This window comes from Babylonia areolata, chromosome 13, assembly GCF_041734735.1.
Source record: "Babylonia areolata isolate BAREFJ2019XMU chromosome 13, ASM4173473v1, whole genome shotgun sequence".
NCBI classification, from domain to species: domain Eukaryota; kingdom Metazoa; phylum Mollusca; class Gastropoda; order Neogastropoda; family Buccinidae; genus Babylonia; species Babylonia areolata.
In genome coordinates, this window is record NC_134888.1 from 38658567 (window position 1) to 38682437 (window position 23871).

Consider the following 23871-nt stretch of genomic DNA (forward strand, 5'->3'; position numbering starts at 1 on the left):
TGAAATAAGCAAAGACATAGTGTTTCGTAAGGAATACCCAACGATGATAATTTTGCCACCCGTATTTCGTTTCTTCAACTGGAATTTAACGGTAAAAAGGGTGGGGACATTTACGTGGTATCTATTGATCAGAAGTAAATCTGGACAGGAGTAAGCTATGGGAAATGATGGAAAAGTTGGTAACATGTTTCAAAAAGGACAATAATGGTTAGCTAAAGTTGTGAACGAGTCAGGCACATGTTTTGTTTGCTGGGACTTCCAATGCGAAGCTGTTCATTTTCTTCAGACAGCCTGGAAAATGAGCTTCACGTTTTGTTTCTGTGTTGTGCTGATTTTATGATGAAGAGCAAACGAAGTAGTTGTCTCATTTGTTCAACAATAGCCAGCGACATAATTATGGTTTCGTTGTTTGGTGAGCGAAAATATTCAACATTAAAGAAGGCTGGAGGTGTTCACTTTTCATGCGCTTATGTCAAGAGAAGAAAAAAATATATTTGTGTGTATTTGAATATATTGAACAGAGAATTTTGAAGGTGTAAATGAAGGTGTAGACCTGTGTGTGTGTGTGTGTGTGTGTGTGTGTGTGTGTGTGTGTGTCCGTCTGTCTGTCTTCTGTTCTTAGAGACGAACCACTGGGGAAGAAGTCACAGTACCCCTCTGCCACATGGACTTTGCTAATGACAAAGTACCAAAGAGTCGATATCCCTTAGTAGTTTATTTCGCTTCAGTTATGTTTTTCCTTCTGTTCCATTTTATCTGTTTTGCACCATGTTTGTTCTGATTTGTACCTACTATGTCACAAGAGCTGCACAGCCAATGCCATGAAACATTTCAGTGTTCAGTATTTTCTTCGGTTCCTTTTGTAAGAGTAGTATGGTCGAGTTGTGTAGGTACTGATAACTGTTGAATAACCAATACACGTACAAGCGTGTATGCATGTGTCAGTTTTAATTAACAGGCGTGTTGTGAACGAGTGAACGTGAGCGTGTGCTCATGTACTGTGTAGGCCTATTCAAATGTCTCCCTACGTTCCAGTCACACTATTTATATCCATACTATTTTCCAAAGTGTGTGGGTGTGACTGTCTGTGTTAAATGTTCACGGCGAAGGTTCTGTTGTTTCTATTCTTGTCTAATTTCTGGCGATGAGTACATTTCTCCATTTGTCGCCAATATCTCTCTCTGTTCATTGTCCCCCTTGCCGAAAGGATATTATTGTCAGTGGCAATGAAACAGTGTCAGTGTCAGTGTCAGTGTCTCTGTCCTTCCCTCCCTCCACTCTCTTTCTCTTAAAAAAACTTTATTGGGGCAAAATGCAAACGCTAAATGTTTATGGGTTTTTTATGGAGAGGCTAATGGGTACCCGATTTACATAAATTCAGCTATAAAACTGTTCGGTGTTGGTTATGTACGCAAAAGGACGAATCAAGATTACCTCTGAAAACATAGCCTACGTATTTTTGTTTGATTTGGATGCACGTGATAAAAGAAACTGGGTCTCAGATGTTCGAAGTGATTTGCATGTTACGTTTTGGTAATGTTTGAATAATAATAATGATAAAAATGGACATTTATATAGCGTGTTTCTCCAGAAATACTACTCAAAGCTCTTTACATTTCGTTCTCCACTCCCCGCCGCCCCTCTCAAACCCCCTACACTCGGAAGCACGTGCCAAGAAACACTCACGCAACTGAACATTGGAAATCACCCACCCACCCATCACACTCTCCAGTAAACGCATCCCTGCAACACACTCAGGCATGTACATACACACAAATGCACGGATACTCGCTCGCACCCCACCACACACACACACACACACACACACATGGCAAACAGCTTCTCTACAATAATAATAATAATGATTATGGTATTTATATAGCCCTGAATGTTGTGCAGAGACAAATCAAAGCGCTTTCGCACCAGTCATTCACACGCATGCATACCTCTAAAACTGGAGAAACTGAAGACAAGGAAGAGGCAGGGAAGGGAGGCTATTTTGGGAAGAGGTGGGTTTTAAGGCCAGACTTAAAAGAGCTGAGTGTTGAGACTTGACGAAGCGAAAGAGGAAGTTCATTCCAATTGCAAAGTCCAGAGACAGAGAAAGAACGGCGGCCAACAGTCGAGTGTTTGAATCTGGGTATGCGTAAACAGAGTGGATCCGAAGCCGATCGTAGTGAGCATGCATATAAAACCAGAACATACCAATACCAGCAACAAAACAACAACAACCCCTCCCCCCGCACCCCCCCCCCCTCCCCTGTTTTTTGAAAATGATGTGTATTTAGAGCAGGCGCAAAAGATTTCAGCGAGACAGCATGTCGCAAATTTTCTGGCAGTTTGTTCCACAATGACGGTGCCTGAGAAGAAACAGGTATCTGACCCTGTTGCTTCTTCTGTACAACAGAGATTTTTAAGAGCCTGGCATCAGAAGCAGAACGAAGGTTACGAGTTGGAATGTACACATCAGGAGGTCAGAGAGGTAGCAAGGACCAGAGCTTGAGAGGGCAGAAAACGTCAGAGCAGAAAGCTTGTATTTAATCCTTTTTGAAACTGGTAGCCAGTGAAGAGAGTGGAAGAGAGGAGTAACGTTTAAATTTTGAGGATCTGAAAAGAAGTCGAGCAGTATTGTTCTGAACTCATTGAAGTTTATCAAGAGAAGGTTTTGGAATGCCGACAGGATCAGAGTTGTAGTAATCAATCCTGGACAAAACAAATGCACAGACTATTGTTTTGGTTGCTTCCATAGACAGGTAATGGCGAACAGAACTAATTCTTCGTAACTCAAGAAAAGCTGATTTGCTAGTGTTTGAAATGTGATGCTGAAATGACAGGATTGGTGTCAAGACTGACACCGAGGCTCCGCACTGACTGGGAGACAGGAAGGACAGTGTTGTTTACCAGAAGAGAATGAGGGAGAGACAGGTGGTTCATAAATTTCTTGGCGCAAGCAGTCAAGGTGTTAAGGATATTCCCCAAGTTTTGTGCCATTGAAGGAAGACTTAAAAAAAAAAAAAAAAAGATACTCAAGTCATATTCACGTTCTTTCACTGTTTCTGAGATCCATAGAACAAACGAATAAAGGGTCAGAATGAATAACCAATGAAATTTTAATGGAAAATAGAAAGACAGACAGACAGATAGATAGATAGACAGACAGACAGACAGATAGACAGACAGATTGATTGATTGAATGATCTATTGACTGGTCGGTTGGTTGATGATTAACAAAAAAAATGAATGAATAGACAACTGGAGGATCAAGCACAAGAAAAAAGAACCCAGCCATCATGGCAATATACATTCTCAATTTGTCACTTTCAACCCTGTGACATATACGGGCGAACGATACGTTCACATCACAGACTGGTGTGGAGTAAGGATAATAATAATAATAATAAGAGGAAGAAGAAGAAGAACGTACATGTTTCTATAGCGCTCTTTCTAAGAGTTCAGAGCGCTTTACAGGAAAGAAAATATACAAAAGAGACCACTCATGATCGATTTATCCCCCGCCCCTCTCTCTCTCCTTTACCCTTTTTTGTTGTTGTTGGTGGTGGTATTGTTGTTGGAAGGGTGAAGGGAGGGGAGGAGGATTGGGGGGGAGGGGGGGGGGCAGATTTTGTGCGTGCATTTTTTTTGCATTTTTCTTACCACCACCCCCTTCCCCCCTCACCCCCGCTCCCAGAGGGCCGGATGTAAAAAAGCAATTGTGCTTATTCCCTTACCCTCGTGAAATAAAATTTCGTTCGTTCGTTCGTTCTCTGTCTGTCTGTCTGTCTGTTTGTCTCTCTCCCTCCCTCCCTCCCCTTTCTCTCATTCCTCATACATGCAGGCATGGGGCAGTATTGTAGAAGTAGGAAACCGAGATATACTTACAGACAGGTTCGCTGAAAAAAAGGCGAAGTTTTACAGAAGGGCGAACAGTAGTGACGGATTGACAGGAACGGATATGGTGTGGAAGGTGGTTGTTTCCATACCTGACGAGTGGCAAAGACAGAAGACAGCGTTCACCGTGGGTTCTTGTATTGACACCTGCCTTCAACATTTCCCCAAAAGGAATAGGAGTATGATGTGGTTTTGCAGCTAACTCTTTCATGTTAACGACAGATTCTTTTAACAAATTTGAAACGTAAGTTGCAACTCTTTCTTGTGATGAAATGGCTTTAGCTCTTTTAGGAAAATCAATGTCAGTTCATCAGCAATGAAAGTTTTTGTCACTGAAGTGTATCTCACAGCGAATTTTGTTGTTGCTAACTCACAATGGTCATTTGAAGGAAGAATTCCGGCTGTTTTGTATGTTTCCTGGTTGGATGATTGAGAGGGCACTCCGAGGGCAATTTTGATAGCCTTACAGTCTTCCCTTTGAATCTTTTGTAATATATATTAGGTGCACTGAAAATTATTTCTTATGCAGAGGCTGTCTTATATATACTCTTGTGTGTGTGTGTGTGTGTTGAAAATTAGATCAATTTTCTTGATGGTATATGTTAGTTTTTTTGTATCTTGTATTGAGGTTTTTCCTTCTCGGTATTTACATTTTTGACTCACTTGTGTAAACAAAGTGAGTCTATGTTTTAACCCGGTGTTCGGCTGTCTGTGTGTGTGTCCGTGTGTGTGTGTGTGTGTCCGTGGTAAACTTTAACATTGCCATTTTCTCTGCAAATACTTGTCAGTTGACACCAAATTTGGCATGAAAATAGGAAAAATTCAATTCTTTCCAGTCATCTAGTTTGAAACAATATTGCACCTCTGGGATGGGCCCCCAAAAATTTTTAAAAAAGAAGTCAAATTATATGAAAACTGAATTTACTGTTATATTTATATATTTTTTTAAATTCTCTAAACTTGGCACTTTGATCTGATATTCGACACAACAAGAAAAGCAGACATTTTTATCATTTTTTGTTCAAACAGGAACTTCATTTGCTAAGCATGGAAGTTATATTTATTTTGCATGTCTTTGGTGCAGATAGTAAAAAAGGGAAATTAATCTGTAATTAATGCTAGGGGGCTTAATTTGCTTTAAACTGATCTTTCTCATCTTTCTTCAGGGCCAGAGGTCTTTTTCGGAAAATACTAAAATCAATACGACGATTGGACTTTATAGATGTATTGGCTGAGCCCTGAAGGTCATGGGCAAAAATCAACTGCGTACACATATTTATACATATTCAAAGTGCGAGCTCATATTCTTCGCGAACGCGAACGACGCCATTATATTTAAAGTTGTTGACCTGCCCGTTCAATCCTATATTCAATCGACAATACACGATAACATGTGATGGGAAGTTTGAGAAGGAGACCGTTAAATATTTATTCAGAGGAAGATTTGTGAACGCCTCATCACTTACTGGATTATGCCCCAAATTGCCATAAAAATATCAACAGAATCAGTCTGAATTCACAGTGAACAATAATAAACCATGAGAGTTAATACCCTTGAATTGATGAAACGTAAAAATTTCCAGTCTTGACTTTTCTCAAAAAGAAGTCCTTTTCACTTCATACGACGTTTAGAAGTACTTGTACTTGGCTCTACATGTTATTAGTTTAACAAAATACTCAATTTTCATATCAACTATAAAACTAGAATGAACATAAAAGAGAAATTGAATCGACAGTGTCAACCGGGTGCAACTAAACTTGTACATCTATCTAGATCCAGAGAAAACGGCTAAATGTTGCAGTGTGATTGCGGCTATAGCCACGTCTTCTTTACCGCGGACTTAAAAAGAATTTTTAATTGCCCTTTAAGATTTTTTGAATGCCCAAGATACACCAGAATAATACGATTTAAACAGCGATCTCACTGCGAATACCGCAATCGATTTATCGCCCTTAAAAAAAACCATGTTTAAATATTATATTTTTGAACGTCAGTTAAGGAGCCACGATAGTGTAATGGGTAAGACAGTTTCTTCTAACCTGAACACGCGGGGTTCGAATCTGCTGTTAGGACTTTTTTTTTTCTTTTTTCTTTTTCTTTTAACCCGAAGCTTTATAATAACAAATACAGAACACATTTTAACGATTAGATTTTTTTTTTAAAAGTGTATCACAAGTGAGTCTTGAAGGCCTTGCCTCTCTTGTTCTATTTGTAAACGCCTAGCACTCATTCCTAAGAATCGGCGTGAATACTAATAACAGCAATAATAATAACAATGATAATGATACTGATAATATGGATAATAAACATAATGATGATCATGATGATGATAATAATGATACTGATAACAGCAGCAACAATAATAATAATAATGTTCCAATACCCCAAGGGCGCACACGAAATAAACGTCTTGCCTGACCTTGAGAGAGTGTGGGAGAGTGTGGGAGGAAGAGAATCATTTGCAAATCATTTATTCAGCTTCAAGCGACAGCCCCTCATAAAAAGGGGGTGCACAGACATACAATCCACAATACAGCCGTAACGAAATGCTTTACACACGTACCATGAGTCAGGTCAAGTGAATGAGATGTGTCAATGTCAGGGGAGAGAGAGAGAGGGAGGGAGGGAGGGGAGAGGGAGCGACAGAAAAGAAAAGAGGAGAGAGACTGAGTAAGAGAGACAGACAGACAAAAGGGGACACACACATTCTAATATCACTGCAAGTGGAAAGACGTTAAACTGAAGACAACACACACACACACACACACACACACACACACACACACCATACCCTTTTTTTTTCTTTTTCTGTGTTTTGGGTGAAGTCGTTCAATCGTATATACTTGATCCCCCTGCAGCAAGGCAAGGTAGGGGCAAGGCAAAAACTTTATTTCTAGTACCCCCTGGGGGGCATCGAAACTTTACATGCATACATATTACACATATACCATACAAACAAAACGAGTGATGTCAAACGAACAAAGAGAAAAACAACAACAACAACAACAACAAAAGGCCATTAAACACAGACAATATACAGTGATGAATAATTCATCCTCATCCATTAACAACAAACATAACTTTACCGAAAGGATCTTCAAACAGAAGAAACAAGAGCTTTTAGTTTTAACAATATTCAGGACAGCAAACCTCCATCTGACCTAACCGAAACGCTTTTTTCACCATTAAAAACAACCACAAAAACCACCTTCATAATTACATTTCTTATACAAGACATTTCTTATACAAGATGTGTGACACATCAATAAAGTCACTCAGTCACAAAAAGTGTTTATCACCGTGTCAAACTGTATATGAAGCAGAGAAACACACACACACACACACACACACACACACACATATATATATATATATATATATATATATATATATATATATATATTCAAGTAGCTCGAAAGAACAAACAATATTTTAATCATTGTGTTAGCTGGAAATTACTGCCCTTTGCTTATCAGGAGCAAGATTCAGCTTCACTTCCCTTAATGCCAATATTCAACAATCAACTGACTCATATGTGTGTGTGTGTGTGTGTGTGTGTGTGTGTGTGTGTGTGAAATTCATCATCAAATCAGAATGTAATAATTGTGTACAATCTTTAGGACAGCATCCTATCGTATATGGAGTAGAATAATTCTAATAATCAGTAACGAAATACGCATCTCTATCCCTTCTCACGTTATCCCGTGTGTGTGTGTGTGTGTGTGTGTGTGTGTGTGTGTGTGTATCAATGTATACTTTATGTAAAACAAAACAAAACAAAACAACAACAACAAAAAGACAGGCCTTCAGATCAGGTTCGGTACTTATTCAGATTAAAAGCAGTTATTAGATGTTGGCCATTCCTATGCCTGTAAAGATGTCACATCTTTCTCGACAGGAAATACGTCCCTGTAAACATAGTCTTGCGATGCATAAAATTGATATACAGAATACAAGAATATTCGATTAATTCTAAAAGATAAATTGTTGTTTCAAGAAAGCGACTTTCATCCACACAATTAGCACAAATGTTCATGATGTAATGGAAACGTGGGTTCATAAACACACATATAACACCATTTAATCTTATACAATACATTTTATGCCCATTTGTCTCGACTGTATAAATAATCAATTTAAGAAAAGTAAATAAAACTGAAAGAAAATAAAGGGAAGTTAACAGATTATAATTATAAAGCAATAAACTGTAATGCGCAGATTTACTAACAGCGTACTTGATTACATGATTCCGTGTACCTTAGACACGCCTTTATATACACATACATCTTAGACATGAGACCCTGAAGTAAAGATACTCAACTATACTCAAGTAGGTGATCACATACAACTGAGACATGCATTCATATTAAAATATATCTTAGACACAGAATACAGCATACCAAAATATGACATCCAATACACATTTCAGTGAGTGCATTTGTATAAAATCATTGGTATAAACATGCCTCTCTCTCTCTTTCTGACTGAACCGTCCACGCATCTAAACGCAGAAAGACTGTTCATTCTGCAATGCGTTGCATGAAGACTGGACAGAAAATGAGACAGACAAGACAAAAGAAACGAGAAAGACAAATACAGACACAAAACAAATAGGAAAACAGATTCGGACAATATAATTATGGTTGCTATGAACATGTTCCAAAACTTTTTAGCCTTGATTTCTCAGTTTGCTACTTTCGCGACTTTAGAACTTAAAATCACAATAACTTTTCACACAATCGTCCGATTTACAAACTTTTTTTTTCTTGCTGTAAAGGTCTTTTATTGCAGATTTATGATATACCAATAACTAAAAATCGACCTAAGGTGCAAAGCGACTCATTTCGTGGTGGAGGGTCACATATATATCCACTGTCTATGAACTGAGCAGTCTTGGTTATTTCGGAAAGAGTTGAAGCATGCTTCAGTCATCCAGTCATACCCCTTGACCACTTGAAGGACCACTAATGGACTTGCACGCAGTCTTTGTTGATCATCCTCTGTTCCGATTCTTCACCCAACAAGGGAGAGTGGTCACTTGACCACGCCTTTCCCTGGGTTTGTTACATTCTTCTTTTTTTATTCTTCCTTTCTTTCTTCTTTAAAAAGAAAAACAATTCTACAAGCTTTGTGTATGAGTGAGACGCTGTGGCAGAGTCGGTTGGACGCTGGACCTTAAGACTGAATCTTCACCAGTGATTAGGGTTCGGCATGGTATGCTGTGTCCTCAGGGAAAGGCACGCACTCTGTGATGTTCCTCACTCCGTCCAGGTGTGAACTGGGGTACCTGATGGTACCTGATCTGGGTTGAAGAAGGATGATTTCAAAACGGCGAAAGGAGAGGACTGGGCCTTGCCTCCATTCCCCGAGCCCTGGACACATGGGTTTGAATTCATTGTTCATTCTCCGAGCCCTAGACACACAGGGTATGAATTCATTGTTCATTCTCCGAGCCCTAGACACAGTTGGTATGAATTCATTGCTCATTCTCTGAGCCCTAGACACAGTGGGTATGAATTCATTGCTCATTCTCCGAGCCCTAGACACAGTGGGTATGAATTCATTGTTCATTCCCCGAGCCCTAGACACAGTTGGTATGAATTCATTGCTCATTCTCCGAGCCCTAGACACAGTGGGTATGAATTCATTGTTCATTCCCCGAGCCCTAGACACAGTGGGTATTAATTCATTGTTCATTCTCCGAGCCCTAGACACAGTGGGTATGAATTCATTGCTCATTCTCCGAGCCCTAGACACAGTGGGTATTAATTCATTGTTCATTCCCCGTGCCCTAGACACAGTGGGTATGAATTCATTGCTCATTCTCCGAGCCCTAGACACAGTGGGTATTAATTCATTGTTCATTCCCCGTGCCCTAGACACAGTGGGTATGAATTCATTGTTCATTCCCCGTGCCCTAGACACAGTGGGTATGAATTCATTGTTCATTCCCCGAGCCCTAGACACACAGCGTATGAATTCATTGTTCATTCCCCGAGCCCTAGACACACAGGGTATGAATTCATTGTTCATTCTCCGTGCCCTAGACACAGTGGGTATGAATTCATTGCTCAAGTGGCTAGGGGACCTTCAACTCTTTCATATCATAGGGGAGGGTACGTGATTTTCTCCAACACCTGTCTGTCTGTCTAGCGTCCACCAGGTTACAAACTCAGATTTCCCAATTGACCAAGATGAAATGTGGGATCATAGCAGGACCGAAACATTTCTGACGCTTAATTGCGTGATTATAGTTAATTAGCCTTCCTACCCGGAGAGAGAGAGTGAAAGAGAAAGTCACAGAGAGGGAGAGACACTGACACTGATGTTATTGCCATCGGCAAAGATACCCTTTTGGCAAGGGGGTTACAAAACATAGTGCCTATAAGCATTGACCCAAATTGTTTGGCTGAAATAGAAACACGTATCCAAAAGCAAACAATCAATAATGAACCAAAATATGCTCATCCACACTCGCACACGCTGACGCACAACCACTCATACATTCATACACATCTACACCAACATACATTTATCATCACGCACCCCTCCCCCCCTCCCCCCCCTCCACATTGTAGCTTTCGAGACGACCATCTGGCTACTGACTAAATCAAGCAAACTTTAATCCCTTATTCCACACTACTCTCTACTGGTGACCGAGGGGAAAACTAAATAATTATTGGTATTCTTTCTACGAAAATCGCTAGCTTATGAAATGAATTTTGCGAAAGAAATAATTGCTTTATCACGTTCAGTTGAGAGTATTGCTATAAGATCTCTTCTTTGTGCAGCTGGTTCACTGAATATATCCTCTGCGAATATCTGCATACGCTGGGCAGTCAAAAACAAAATGCATTTCGTCCTCAATACTTTTTGTCCCTGCACACATTGAACACCTGTTATCGTTGGTTGTTTCAAACCAATTTCTATTAGCATTTAATCCAAGGGTTCTAGTTCAGAATCTAGCGAGGTTGTATCTGTGCCATTTATGTGTAACAATTAACAGGTATTTCTCTACCTCCAATGCACTTTTAAATGATAGGAACCAAACGTATTTATCATTTCCATCCATGCCAGCATGCCAGTTTTGTCTATAACAACATTTTAAACGTTCTTTAAATTCAGAAATAAATTGTACTTCATTGTCTACTTCTTGACTGAGCCAAACTATACCATAACCATTTCCGTCAGGACTTTCTTCACCAGAGAGACCCAGTTATATCTGTCTGTTTCATGTTGCAATACTAGCATTTCATATGCCTGTCCAGCTAATCTAGTCATGGGTAAATTATTAAGTCTTAACCAGTATTGAACGGATTTAACGTAAGTTATTATGTATAAAGGATAACGACCTGTTTCTCCGTACGTCATTTTATTAGAAGCTTGTAATGGAACGTTCATTATACGCTTCACTGCATAAGTATGAACTTTTTCCATGACAGTATTGTCTAGCAGACCCCAAATTTCCGCTGCAGAGGTTAACATGGGTTCGATTTGAGTATCAAACAGTTTCCAGAACAGTGTTACGTCAACATATTTTAATTTTTTCATTGTTCTCAAAATGTCGAGAACTCCTCTTTTCCCTTTTCTGCACATTTCTGACCAACATTTGTTTAAACTTAATTTTGTTGAAAAATATACCCCGAGGTATTTATAACTATTTGTTACTTTTACCACTGTGTTACCATAAAACAATTTCTCACTTCGTGCTAAGTGCCCTCCCTTCCGAAAAACCATGACATTCGTTTTGCTCAAATTGACTGTCAACTGTAACCTGTCAACTTCCTGTTTAAGTATAATCAGTTGATTCTGTAGACCAATAGGTGTGTCTGCAAGTAGAATGACATCATCAGCAAAGAACATCAAAAACAATTCAACAAAACCTGGTAACATCTGAATGCCATGTTTTCCTTTCTTCGATATCTCTATAGCAAGCTCGTTGATAAAGAATGAAAACAATTTAGGGCTCAGCAAACACCCTTGTTTGACACCATGTGGGCAGCTGAAATAATCTGAATAAATACACTTGTCACGCACACATGCAAGCACAGAGTCATACATACTTCGAAAAACAGAGAGAGAGAGAGAGAGAGAGAGAGAGTCACAGAGAGAGAGAGAGAGAGAGAGAGAGAGAGAGAGAGAGATTGTTCGAGGGGTCAGTAAACGGAGGATAAGCTATTTCACCTCATGCACGACACTCCCCCCTAAACCTGCGTCAACACAGAACAGATAACGTGCGGCAGAGTGGGATTGTCATCGTTGGTACCACCACCACCTCCACCACCAAACAGATCTCTCCAAGCACTTCAAACGAAAAACACTTGTTATCTGAGAGAACATGTCACTGTCGTCAAAGTACAAGCACAAGCAGAACTGCCCATTCTCCCCCGTTTTGTTTTAACACGCCAGCCTTTAGATTCGCCAAGAAAAAAAACTTCCTGGGAGAACTCGGATATATGATTTGGGAGCGACGTGAAGACCGGGTGGCGGGGGTGGTGGGTGGGGGCGGGGGGAGGGGTCGGGCAAACGGTGGGTTGGGAGTAGGAGGGGACAGAAGGCAGAGGCAGTATTAGAGGGAGCTTGGAGTGGACACGACTCAAGCACGCACGCACCCACGCGCGCACACAGACAGACACACACGAATGAACATTTTAACGAAGTTTTTCAATGTAAAATCTCTCTCTCTCTCTCTCAAAATAAATTTCTCTCTTTCCTATTGAATATTGTGTTCCTCAGGGTTCTGTCTTTGGCCCAATTTTGTTTTCTATTGATATAAATGATTCGCATTAACTACTCTTTGCATTAAGTGAACTATTTGCTGACGATACGACTTTACAGGTCAAAGATTCGAGACTTAACTGAGGTTTCAAGAATGTTGCATGAGAGTATTAATCAAGTAATTGATTTGTCCGAACCAAACCACGTAATTTTGCATACACAGGAAACAGGGTACATGTTCATTACAACCAGACCGAAGCGTTCAACTCTTGCATTTAACTCCTCCTCTATTATTGACGGTGGATAGTCAAACAGGAACTCCCTTTGCTCAGCATGAGTATTACATTGATTATTGCATCTCTTTTGGGCAGCTGAATAGTGAAACATTAATCTGAATATACTATTGGGACATTTTTCTTAAACGGATCTCTCTCATCTGAAACATTGCATTCATTAAAAAAAAATTTTTTTCAAATATGACCCAAGACATAGAAAGGCTTTTATATTTTACACTGGGTTTGAAGGTCTTCTAGTGTGCACATACATCCAAGTGGTCTTCATCGGTTCGAAGCCCCGATTCAGCATGGTATGTTGTGTCCTCAGGGAAAGGCACGTACTCTCCGATGTTCCTCACTCGGCCCAGGTGTGAATTGGGGTACCTGATGGTACCTGATCTGGGTTGAAGAAGGATGATTTCAAAGCGGAGAAAGGAGAGGACTGGGCCTTGCCTCCATTCCCCGAGCCCTGGACACATGGGTATGAATTCATTGCTCATTCTCCGAGCCCTGGACACATGGGTATGAATTCATTGCTCATTCTCCGAGCCCTAGACACAGTGGGTATGAATATGAGGGTCTTCTTCGGAAAATACAAAAGCACAGACATTTTTATGAATATACAGTAGACACGTGCGACTGTTCGCGACAACAAAATTATTAAAAAGAGACGAAGAAAGCCAACGGATTTTATTCAGAAACTAATTCGTGCATAGGCCTCATCATTTGCTGCATAATGTCCACGAGTGACCATGAAAATCAGCACATCTCCCTGCATTTTGCCGTGCTGGGTTCGAAAAATACTTCAGTTACACTAAGCTCACACTACGCATGCGCGCGCGTTTGTAGAGTTCCTTTTCTTGTGCCAATTTCCGTTCGATGGAAAAGTTCCATAATCATTTTCACAGATGATTCGCAGCGTGCGTTTTCACGGATTCAGACAAAGAGTTGCCAAAATACGTTCATTTGCTTATCGTTCGCACGACAGGCCTAACACGAGAAAAATCAAAGCAAAGAAATACAGGAAGCAAGCAGTTGAATTCAATACTTAATATGGACATGCGGCATTCTTTGAGTCCACATCTATTTCTACCATGTGTGTGTGTGTGTGTGTGTGTGTGTGTGTGTGTGTGTGTGTGTGTGTGTGTGTGTGTGTGTGTGTCGTAGTAGCCTATTCTTATTATTATAAATCGCTGCCCTGTGTATGTATAGCAATTCGTTAATGTGTTGGTTAACACACTTGTGAACTTCCATTCGAATTCACACCACTTACTTGACGCTTTACTCGCTGATGCACACAGTTTAGCTGACTGCTAGGGAATAGTTATGCACTCCCCGCCCTCTGAAAAAAAAGAAGAACAAGAACAAAAACTTTAATCTCCAGGCCTCCGGCCCCTAGAAACAGGTCAAAAGTACACAATATGGTGATCACTCACCCACAACAAAATGTAAAATACATACTAACTTAAACCTGTAGAACAAAAGTGCTTCTTGTGCATAGAAATTTAATTCTAACTTTTATCATTGCTGTCACAGAATTCCTGTCGTATCTTCAGGGCATTAAATATATAAGCGCAAAGTTTACGAATACTGTAAACAGACCCATTCTTCAGCAAGTGAACATACGATTGACCTTCAGAGTTCAGATGTTTTTGCCGTAGGTTATTGTAAAGGACACATTTGTTTATAAAATGGTTTTCATCTTCGACCACATTACAACGTTTACATGCACAATTTGAATTACATGTGAATGTTCTCAAAAAAAAAAAAAAAAAAAATCCATTTACTGGGAGCAAACCAAGCCGTAATTTTACCAAACAGTCCCAAAACCACTTTTTATCCACAAAGTCAAAATATTACTCACACTGAAAACCAGTTTTAAACAGTCTGTAGTTATGAGAGAGAGAGAGAGAGAGAGAGAGAGAGAGAGAGAGAGAGAGAGAGAGAGAGAGACAAAAGGGTCAATATATAATGGACATTCAAGCACATATATATACAGTTATAAAGCAATGATGTAGGTATCTGAACGACTCAGACCATACCATAGGAAAACATTATTTGTTGACCATGGTTACCTCTTTCACCCCTTCCTTTCACACTGACTTTCTGTGGGAGCAGCTTTTCATACGGTTCAGTCTTCGGGATTTTCCGCAAAAGGACGAAACTGAACAACCCTTCTCCATACTTGGGGCAGAATCTCCACATGGGGGAGGTTCTTTTCTGTCTGATACGGCCAGATTTACCCCGGCAGTCCTACTAGCGAAGTTGACGGGCGCAACAGCCGAATGGTTATGCGTTGGGCTTTCAATCTGAGGGTCCCGGGTTCGAATCTCGGTAACGGCGCCTGGTGGGTAAAGGGTGGAGATTTTTCCGATCTCCCATGTCAACATAATTACATGTAGACCTGTTTGTGCCTGAACCCCCTTCGTGTGTATACGCAAGCAGAAGATCAAATACGCACGTTAAAGATCCTGTAATCCATGTCAGCGTTCGGTGGGTTATTGAAACAAGAACATACCCGGCATGCACACCCCTGAAAATGGAGTATGGCTACCTACATGGCGGAGTGAAGACGGTCATACACGTAAAAGCCCACTCGTGTACATACAAGTGAACGTGGGGACTGCAGCCCACGAACGACGAAGAAGTAACCCCCGAAAAAAAAAACAAGAAAAAAAACAAAAAACAAAACAAAAACAACAACAAACAAACAAACAAACAAACAAAAAAAAAAAAAAACACCAACAGAAACAAACAACAACAACAACAACAAAAAAACAACAACAACAAAAACCCCGCACACAATGAAAAAACGGGATAACATAGGGAATTACATAAAAATCTTATTTTGAAGAACATTCGGAGTTGGGGAGGGTCGATTCTGGTCAGGTTCCCCCATCCATACCCCACAAGGCCTCAACTACCGAGTGGAAAGGAGTCGACGTGCATTAGGTTAAATGTTATCCCCAGGTCATTTAAGGCTTGACGTCTTCCCCTTTCACTGGAAGTTAATGTAAGCTAATCAGGTGAAGGGGGTGGGGGGGGTCAGGGCTGGGCCCAATATGTTCTCAAGGGTTATTTTGGGCACAGAATGCTGTCTACATCCACTGGAGTGGAGGGCGGTATAAGCGGGGCCTGGGGTGGGTGACGATGGGGAGTGAAATCCGACTGGGGTAGTGTGTGTGGGGGAGGCGGGGAGGGGGTTGGGGGGGGGGGAGTGTGGAGAGGGGGGCAGTCCTGACTCGGTCAAGTTTATCGCCGGGGGAAGGGAGTGGACTGGAGGGGGGGGGGGGGGGGTTCTAGGCATTTTTACTTAGATCCCGGGTTTGTCTGGACTGGCCAGGGTTGTTTGTTGTTTTTTACCCCAGAGCTGAAAGTCAGCTGGGTTGAGAATAGGCTGCCACACTGTGACACTCGCTTCCAACAAAAGAAACATTACGTCAAATGTAATAAACATATTCGGTAATCGAGAGAGAGAGAGAGAGAGAGAGAGAGAGAATAATTCCGGAACCTAATGTCTTCATTTTCCTTGAGGAAGAGAAAGAAGGGTCGAAAATCTCTCCTGCTTAATTTTGAAACCTTAAGTTCAGCGTGATGCTGAAGGGGATGGAAAGGAAGGATGGGGTGGAAGACCGGAGTGGATAGTATTATATTCCGTCAGTACAACTTTAGTTACTTATAGAAATATAACACAACGATATGACTGTATTTTCGTAATTTCTGTTTGCAGGTGCACACACACACGAGCCTTTTACATTCTGGACAGCCAAATCATCACGAGAAAAACGTGGGGAAGAGTGAGTCATGGCGATTTTGCCGAGACGCAGAGTGTGTGCCTATCTTTCCGTCGGGATTCTCTGCGTCACCATCTTGAGTTTCTGGAAAGACGCCATCTTGTTCAAACACACAGGTGCCAAGTATGCACGACTTTACCACGGGCGCGCATTCCTTGGTCTACACAACCCTGTTCCACACTCAACAGAGAAAGTTGAAGCGGGTACAAGTCATAGACAGAAAAAAGAAATACAAGCGAAAAGTGTCCAAAATGTAACAACAACAGCAACTCCCGTCAGGTTTAGCAGAACTCAAGATCGGCGGAAGAATTCATCATCCACACATGGCGCTTCCCGTTTGACCCCAGAGGCCATCGTTGCAAACAAACCGGACAGAACCAGAACAGTTCGCCCTTCCAACTGTACTAACTGCTTTCAGACAAACTTCACCATGCTCATCGACCAGCCCGAGCTGTGTTCAGTTAAAGGACCCAAGGCAATAGACATCGTGTTTTTTATCGTCACAACACACAGTAACATCGCACGAAGAAACGCCATTCGTAAGACGTGGGCCTCAGTCACCAAGAACAACACGTCAACACTGCGCCATGTGTTCATCCTGGGAACAACAGCAGACACCAATGTCATGCGTGCGGCTGAGAAAGAGGCACGTCAGTTTGGAGACGTGGTGATCATTGGATTCCGTGATACCTACAGAAACCTGACTTTGAAAGTCATGTCTTCTCTCCGCTGGCTGATCAGCAGATGCCAGAATGCCAGGTACCTCTGTCAATGTCAGTGTGATTGATGTATATCATCGGGTTTGCTCACGTTCTCAACCTGATTTTCTTTTAAAGAATGAAATTGCATTACAGCTGTGCGTTTCAGTAAGTTCAGCTGAGGTAAATTGTTTTGTTTTAATGCATTACGTTCTTGTCACTACATGTTTCTTTGTGTAAAGTTGGGGCTGTTCTCCCTGTGGAGTGCATCACAAAAGTGTAGGGCTACCCATTTTCTGTTTTCTGTTCTATGAGTCAGCATGCACTTTCTCTCATATCAAAGTGCTCAGTTTTACACATACTTTGGACAAGGTCCCACAGAATCAGACACAAACTTGGGCTGAGCTTTGCTACATCAAGTTGTACGTTTCCCATGACTATTTTAGGAGAGTTTGTTCATGGAATCTCTCTCTCTCTCTCTCTCTCTCTCTCTCTCTCTCTATATATATATATGTATGTATACATATATCCATGTAACATATATGTATGTTAACACCCACCATATATATATATATATATATATATATATCATGCACACATATCACACAACACACACACACACACACACACACACACACACACACACACACACACGATCATACCATATTGGTAAAGATAGGTCAATATTCACAGCTGAACTTATCGCTGTTCTTATGGCTTTAAATTATATTCTTGATCTTCCAGTTTGCCTTCCTCAAGTCTTATTTTGTGTTGATTCAAAATCTGTATTATACGCTTTAACTCATCAAATTGTAAGAACAAGTCCAAAATAATAATAGAAATAAGTCACATTGTACATCTTATGAATTTGAGAGGAACACGTATAACTTTTTGTTGGGTTCCTTCATACCTTGGTCTCCTATGTAATGAATGGGCTGACAGGGCTGCAAGAAAAGGTGCAAAACACCAACAGGGAACCACATACCTTTATGTACCTTTGTCTGTACAAGAGGGGTACCGCTTACTAGAACAAGAGAGGCAAGGCCTTCAAGACTCACTTGTGATAAATTAAGTCCCCCTAGCATTAATTACAGAGTAATTTCCCTTTTTTACTATCTGCACCAAAATGTTTGCAAAATAAATAAAAATTCCATGCTCAGCAAAAGAAGTTCCTGTTTGAACAAAAAATGATAATAATGACTCCTCTTGTTGTTGTGTCAGAATAAGAGGTCAAAGTGCCAAATTTAGAGAATACAAAAAATATAAATATAACAGTAAATGCAGTTTGCATATAATTAGGCTTCTTTTTTTTATTTTTTGTGCCCATCCCAGAGGTGCAATATTGTTTTAAACAAGATGACTGGAAAGAACTGAATTTTTCCTATTTTTATGCCAAATTTGGTGTCAACTGACATAGTATTTGCAGAGAAAATGTCAATGTTAAAGTTTACCACGGACACACACACACACACACACACACACACACACACACACACACACACACACAACCGAACACCGGGTTAAAACATAGACTCACTTTGTTTACACAAGTGAGTCAAAAAGCATCATGGAGCAAAGTCAGGGAAGTATACCAGCAAAATGGCAAAGTTTTAAATAAAAGTATAAATAATATTCAACAACCGGAATCTATCAATCAATCAAATACATTCAGTAATTTATTCAGATTAAGGCAAATTCGGGCATTATCAAACAGGATAAAGCTGAACGCTTTTATAACAAAGTTCAGCAGAGATGTTAAATGCATATGTGGAGAATCTATTTCTAGAAAACACATACTCTTTGAATGTCAGAGTCTGAAATCGTTTTTACCAAACTTCTCGGAAAATTCTTTTGAATGTATTTTTGACAATTTCAAGATGCTATCTGCTATTGTAGAAGGTTTGCTGCATAGTCCAATTGGAGATTTGTTATAGTTATTACAGTTGCTTGATGTTAGCGTTTCCTTTTATATTGTGCCTATGTCTCCCGTTTTAATGCTTTATTTTTTCCAATGCTCTGTATCTTTCCCCACCACACACACACACACACACACACACACATGCGTACACATGCGCACACACACATACACACACACCATTTTTAACCCTCTCTCCCAATACCGTTCCCTCCACCACGCCCCGCCCTCCACCCTCCCGCACCCCCCCCCCCCCCCCTTTTTTTTCCGTCTAATATCACTTAAAGTGGAAGACGTTAAACTGAAGACTACTACTACTACTACTACTACTACACACACACTATACTGATGAATAAACAACCGCATCCGCACGTTACACCACAACAAAACAGAAAACAGTATAATCATATTTTTCCTACAGCACACCGTTTGATTAATATTCAGACAGTGAGATCCAGACACACGATTATAGATATGGTTTTTTTTCAAAAAGTGGACACCGCCAAGATCAAAAGGAGTGCAAAGTGAGTGTTGGCGAATCTCGCGGCATGCTGACATTGGTGAGGTGGTCGTTATTGGTGGTGAAGGTGGTGTGTGTGGAAGATAATGATCTACAGTGCAGTGTAAGTGGCTTGGAGGATGACAATATTGTCGTCATCGTTCATTCACATCCCCGCTCCAATTCTCATCATCGCAGTCGTCTTCCAAGTCGTTGTTGGTGGTGGTTTTTTTGTGGGTTTTTTGTTGTTGTTGTTGTTGTTGTTTTGTTTGTTGTTGTTGTTGTTGTTGTTTTTTTGTCCCGTCGTTGTTGTTTTAAACAACTTTCGTTGTGTCGTTGTTTGTTGTGTAAAGCGATTGTTGTTGTGTTATTGTTCCTTCAGGGAGTGTGTACTTCACGTGTTGCAGGTTTTTCATGAAGACGGATGACGACGTCTGGATCAACACCCGTGCCATTACAGCATTAGTGGACAAGCACTCCCAGTTCTTGCAGCGAGGAGTGACAGGCCAATGCTCCCATACCGTCCGTCCCCGTCGCGAAAAGTCCAAATGGTTCGGATGTGACGAACGATACACTAGCCTACGTGTGATGATACTGAATCAGTAGAATGCTTTGTTCAACCAGAAATAGTGCTTTTGTTTGACAGGAAATTCATTCACGACTATTTCCTCTCCTTTTATTGAATAAAACCTGTCAGAGTAGACCACAAACAAATTACACACCTACCCTACCAACGAACCAACCAACTGTCTAAATTCAGCGATTCTGAAATTCAGTTTAGGCAAGACTCATCAAGTTCTTTGTTTTGTGATTTGGGGGAGAGAGTTGGTGGGAGAGAGTTGGTGGGGAGAGAGTTGGTGTGGGAGAGTTGGTGGGAGATGGTTGGGGGAGAGAGTTGGTGGGGGAGAGTTGGTGGGAGATGGTTGGGGGAGAGAGTTGGTGGGGGAGAGTTGGTGGGAGATGGTTGGGGGAGAGAGTTGGGGGAGAGAGTTGGTGGGAGATGGTTGGGGGAGAGAGTTGGGGGAGAGAGTTGGTGGGGGAGAGAGTTGGGGGAGAGAGTTGGTGGGAGATGGTTGGGGGAGAGAGTTGGTGGGAGAGGGTTGGGGGAGAGAGTTGGTGGGGGAGAGTTGGGGGAGAGGGTTGGGGGAGAAAGTTGGTGGGAGAGAGTTGGTGGGAGAGAGTTGGTGGGAGAGAGTTGGTGGGGAGAGGGTTGGTGGGAGATGGTTGGTGGGAGAGAGTTGGTGGGGGAGAGTGTTGGAGGAGAGAATTGGTGGGAGAGGGTTGGAGGAGAGAGTTGGGGGAGAGGGTTGGTGGGAGAGGGTTGGGGGAGAGTGTTGGAGGAGAGAGTTGGTGGGAGAGGGTTGGAGGAGAGAGTTGGGGGAGAGGGTTGGTGGGAGAGTGTTGGAGGAGAGAGTTGGTGGGAGAGGGTTGGGGGAGAGAGTTGGTGGGAGAGGGTTGGTGGGAGAGAGTTGGAGGAGAGAGTTGGTGGGAGAGGGTTGGTGAGAGAGTTGGTGGGGGAGAGTTGGTGGGGAGAGGGTTGGTGGGGGAGAGAGTTGGGGGAGAGGGTTGGTGAGAGAGTTGGTGGGGGAGAGTTGGTGGGGAGATGGTTGGTGGGGGAGAGAGTTGGGGGAGAGGGTTGGGGGAGAGGGTTGGGGGAGAGAGTTGGTGGGGAGATGGTTGGTGGGGGAGAGAGTTGGGGGAGAGGGTTGGGGGAGAGAGTTGGTGGGAGAGAGTTGGGGGAGAGGGTTGGTTGGAGAGAGTTGGTGGGGGAGAGAGTTGGGGGAGAGAGTTGGTGGGAGATGGTTGGGGGAGAGAGTTGGTGGGAGAGGGTTGGTGGGGGAAGAGAGTTGGGGGAGAGAGTTGGGGGAGAGAGTTGGTGGGAGAGGGTTGGTGGGAGAGAGTTGGGGGAGAGAGTTGGTGGGAGAGAGTTGGGGGAGAGAGTTGGTGGGAGAGGGTTGGTGGGGGAGAGAGTTGGGGGAGAGAGTTGGGGGAGAGAGTTGGTGGGAGATGGTTGGGGGAGAGAGTTGGTGGGAGAGAGTTGGGGGAGAGAGTTGGGGGAGAGAGTTGGTGGGGGAGAGAGTTGGGGGAGAGAGTTGGTGGGAGATGGTTGGGGGAGAGAGTTGGTGGGAGAGGGTTGGGGGAGAGAGTTGGGGGAGAGGGTTGGGGGAGAGAGTTGGGGGAGAGGGTTGGGGGAGAGAGTTGGGGGAGAGGGTTGGTGGGGAGAGGGTTGGTGGGGAGAGGGTTGGGGGAGAGAGTTGGTGGGAGAGAGTTGGGGGAGAGAGTTGGTGGGAGAGGGTTGGTTGGGAGAGAGTTGACGGGAGAGAGTTGGTGGGAGAGAGTTGGTGGGGGAGAGTTGGGGGAGAGGGTTGGTGAGAGAGTTGGTGGGAGAGAGTTGGTGGGAGAGAGTTGGGGGAGAGGGTTGGTGGGAGAGAGTTGGGGGAGAGGGTTGGTGGGGGAGAGTTGGGGGAGAGGGTTGGTGAGAGTTGGTGGGAGAGAGTTGGTGGGGGAGAGTTGGGGGAGAGGGTTGGTGGGAGAGAGTTGGTGGGAGAGAGTTGGTGGGAGAGAGTTGGTGGGGGAGAGTTGGTGGGGGAGAGTTGGGGGAGAGGGTTGGTGAGAGAGTTGGTGGGGAGAGGGTTGGTGGGGAGAGGGTTGGTTGGGGAGGGTTGGTGAGAGAGTTGGTGGGAGAGAGTTGGTGGGGAGAGGGTTGGTGGGAGAGAGTTGGAGGAGAGAGTTGGTGGGAGAGGGTTGGTGAGAGAGTGTTGGAGGAGAGAGTTGGTGGGGAGAGGGTTGGGGGAGAGGGTTGGTGAGAGAGCTGGTGGGAGAGAGTTGGTGGGGAGAGGGTTGGTGGGGGAGAGTTGGGGGAGAGGGTTGGTGGGAGAGGGTTGGTGGGAGAGAGTTGGTTGGAGAGAGTTGGTGGGGAGAGGGTTGGTGGGAGAGGGTTGGTGGGGAGAGGGTTGGTGGGGAGAGTGGTGGGGAGAGGGTTGGTGGGAGAGAGTTGGTGGGGAGAGAGTTGGTGGGAGAGTGTTGGTGGGGAGAGGGTTGGTGGGAGAGAGTTGGTGGGAGAGAGTTGGTGGGAGAGAGTTGGTGGGGAGAGGGTTGGTGGGAGAGTTGGGGAAGAGAGTTGGGGGGAGAGATTTGGTGGGAGAGGGTTAGGGGGAGAGAGTTGGTGGGAGAGGGTTAGGGGGAGAGGGTTGGTGGGAGAGAGTTGGGGGAGAGAGTTGCGGGGAGAGGGTTAGGGGGAGAGGGGAAGAGAAAGAGGTAGGCCTGCACACTGGAAAATGGGGGAGGAGGGAGGTAAGGTGTGAGGCAGAAGGTACAGAAAGCTCTCTCCAGACACAGAAGAGATGCATGCTCAGCGTTCTGAGGCAAAGAGTCTGGGGAGAAAGGCCCAGAACCAGACAGCACAGACCAGCGTCAGACCTAACGCAGCATGGGAAGGACGGTCACTTCAGTACAGACCAGCGTCAGACCTAATGCAGCATGGGAAGGACGGTCACTTCAGCACAGACCAGCGTCAGACCTAATGCAGCATGGGAAGGACGGTCACTTCAGTACTGACCAGCGTCAGACCTAACGCAGCATGGGAAGGACGGTCACTTCAGTACTGATCAGCGTCAGACCTAACGCAGCATGGGAAGGACGGTCACTTCAGTACTGATCAGCGTCAGACCTAACGCAGCATGGGAAGGACGGTCACTTCAGTACTGATCAGCGTCAGACCTAACGCAGCATGGGAAGGACGGTCACTTCAGTACTGATCAGCGTCAGACCTAATGCAGCATGGGAAGAACGGTCACTTCAGTACTGATCAGCGTCAGACCTAATGCAGCATGGGAAGGACGGTCACTTCAGCACAGACCAGCGTCAGACCTAACGCAGCATGGGAAGGACGGTCACTTCAGTACTGACCAGCGTCAGACCTAACGCAGCATGGGAAGGACGGTCACTTCAGTACTGACCAGCGTCAGACCTAACGCAGCATGGGAAGGATGGTCAGTTCAGTACTGGCCTGTCCAGCCACATTCCACGCTGTATCAATCACCACCCACAGCACAACTCCATAGTCTCCGGAGATTGACGGGT

At 43.2% G+C, this 23871-nt stretch overlaps 1 protein-coding gene across 3 annotated transcripts in view; it reads left to right on the plus strand.

The window, feature by feature from the left end:
- The window catches only part of LOC143289266 (beta-1,3-galactosyltransferase 5-like), a 29104-nt gene that overhangs the window by 2750 nt on the left and 2483 nt on the right, over positions 1 to 23871 (plus strand). For 2 of the 3 annotated variants that reach the window (XM_076598262.1, XM_076598261.1), the window contains exons 3-4: positions 16613 to 17435; positions 20196 to 20339. In XM_076598262.1, coding sequence (XP_076454377.1) covers positions 16687 to 17435; positions 20196 to 20339 — 893 coding nt within the window. In that variant the 5' untranslated portion in view covers positions 16613 to 16686. Of the gene's footprint in view, positions 1 to 13210; positions 13364 to 16612; positions 17436 to 20195; positions 20340 to 23871 lie in introns of all 3 variants that reach the window. The other variant, XM_076598263.1, reaches the window with a different exon arrangement.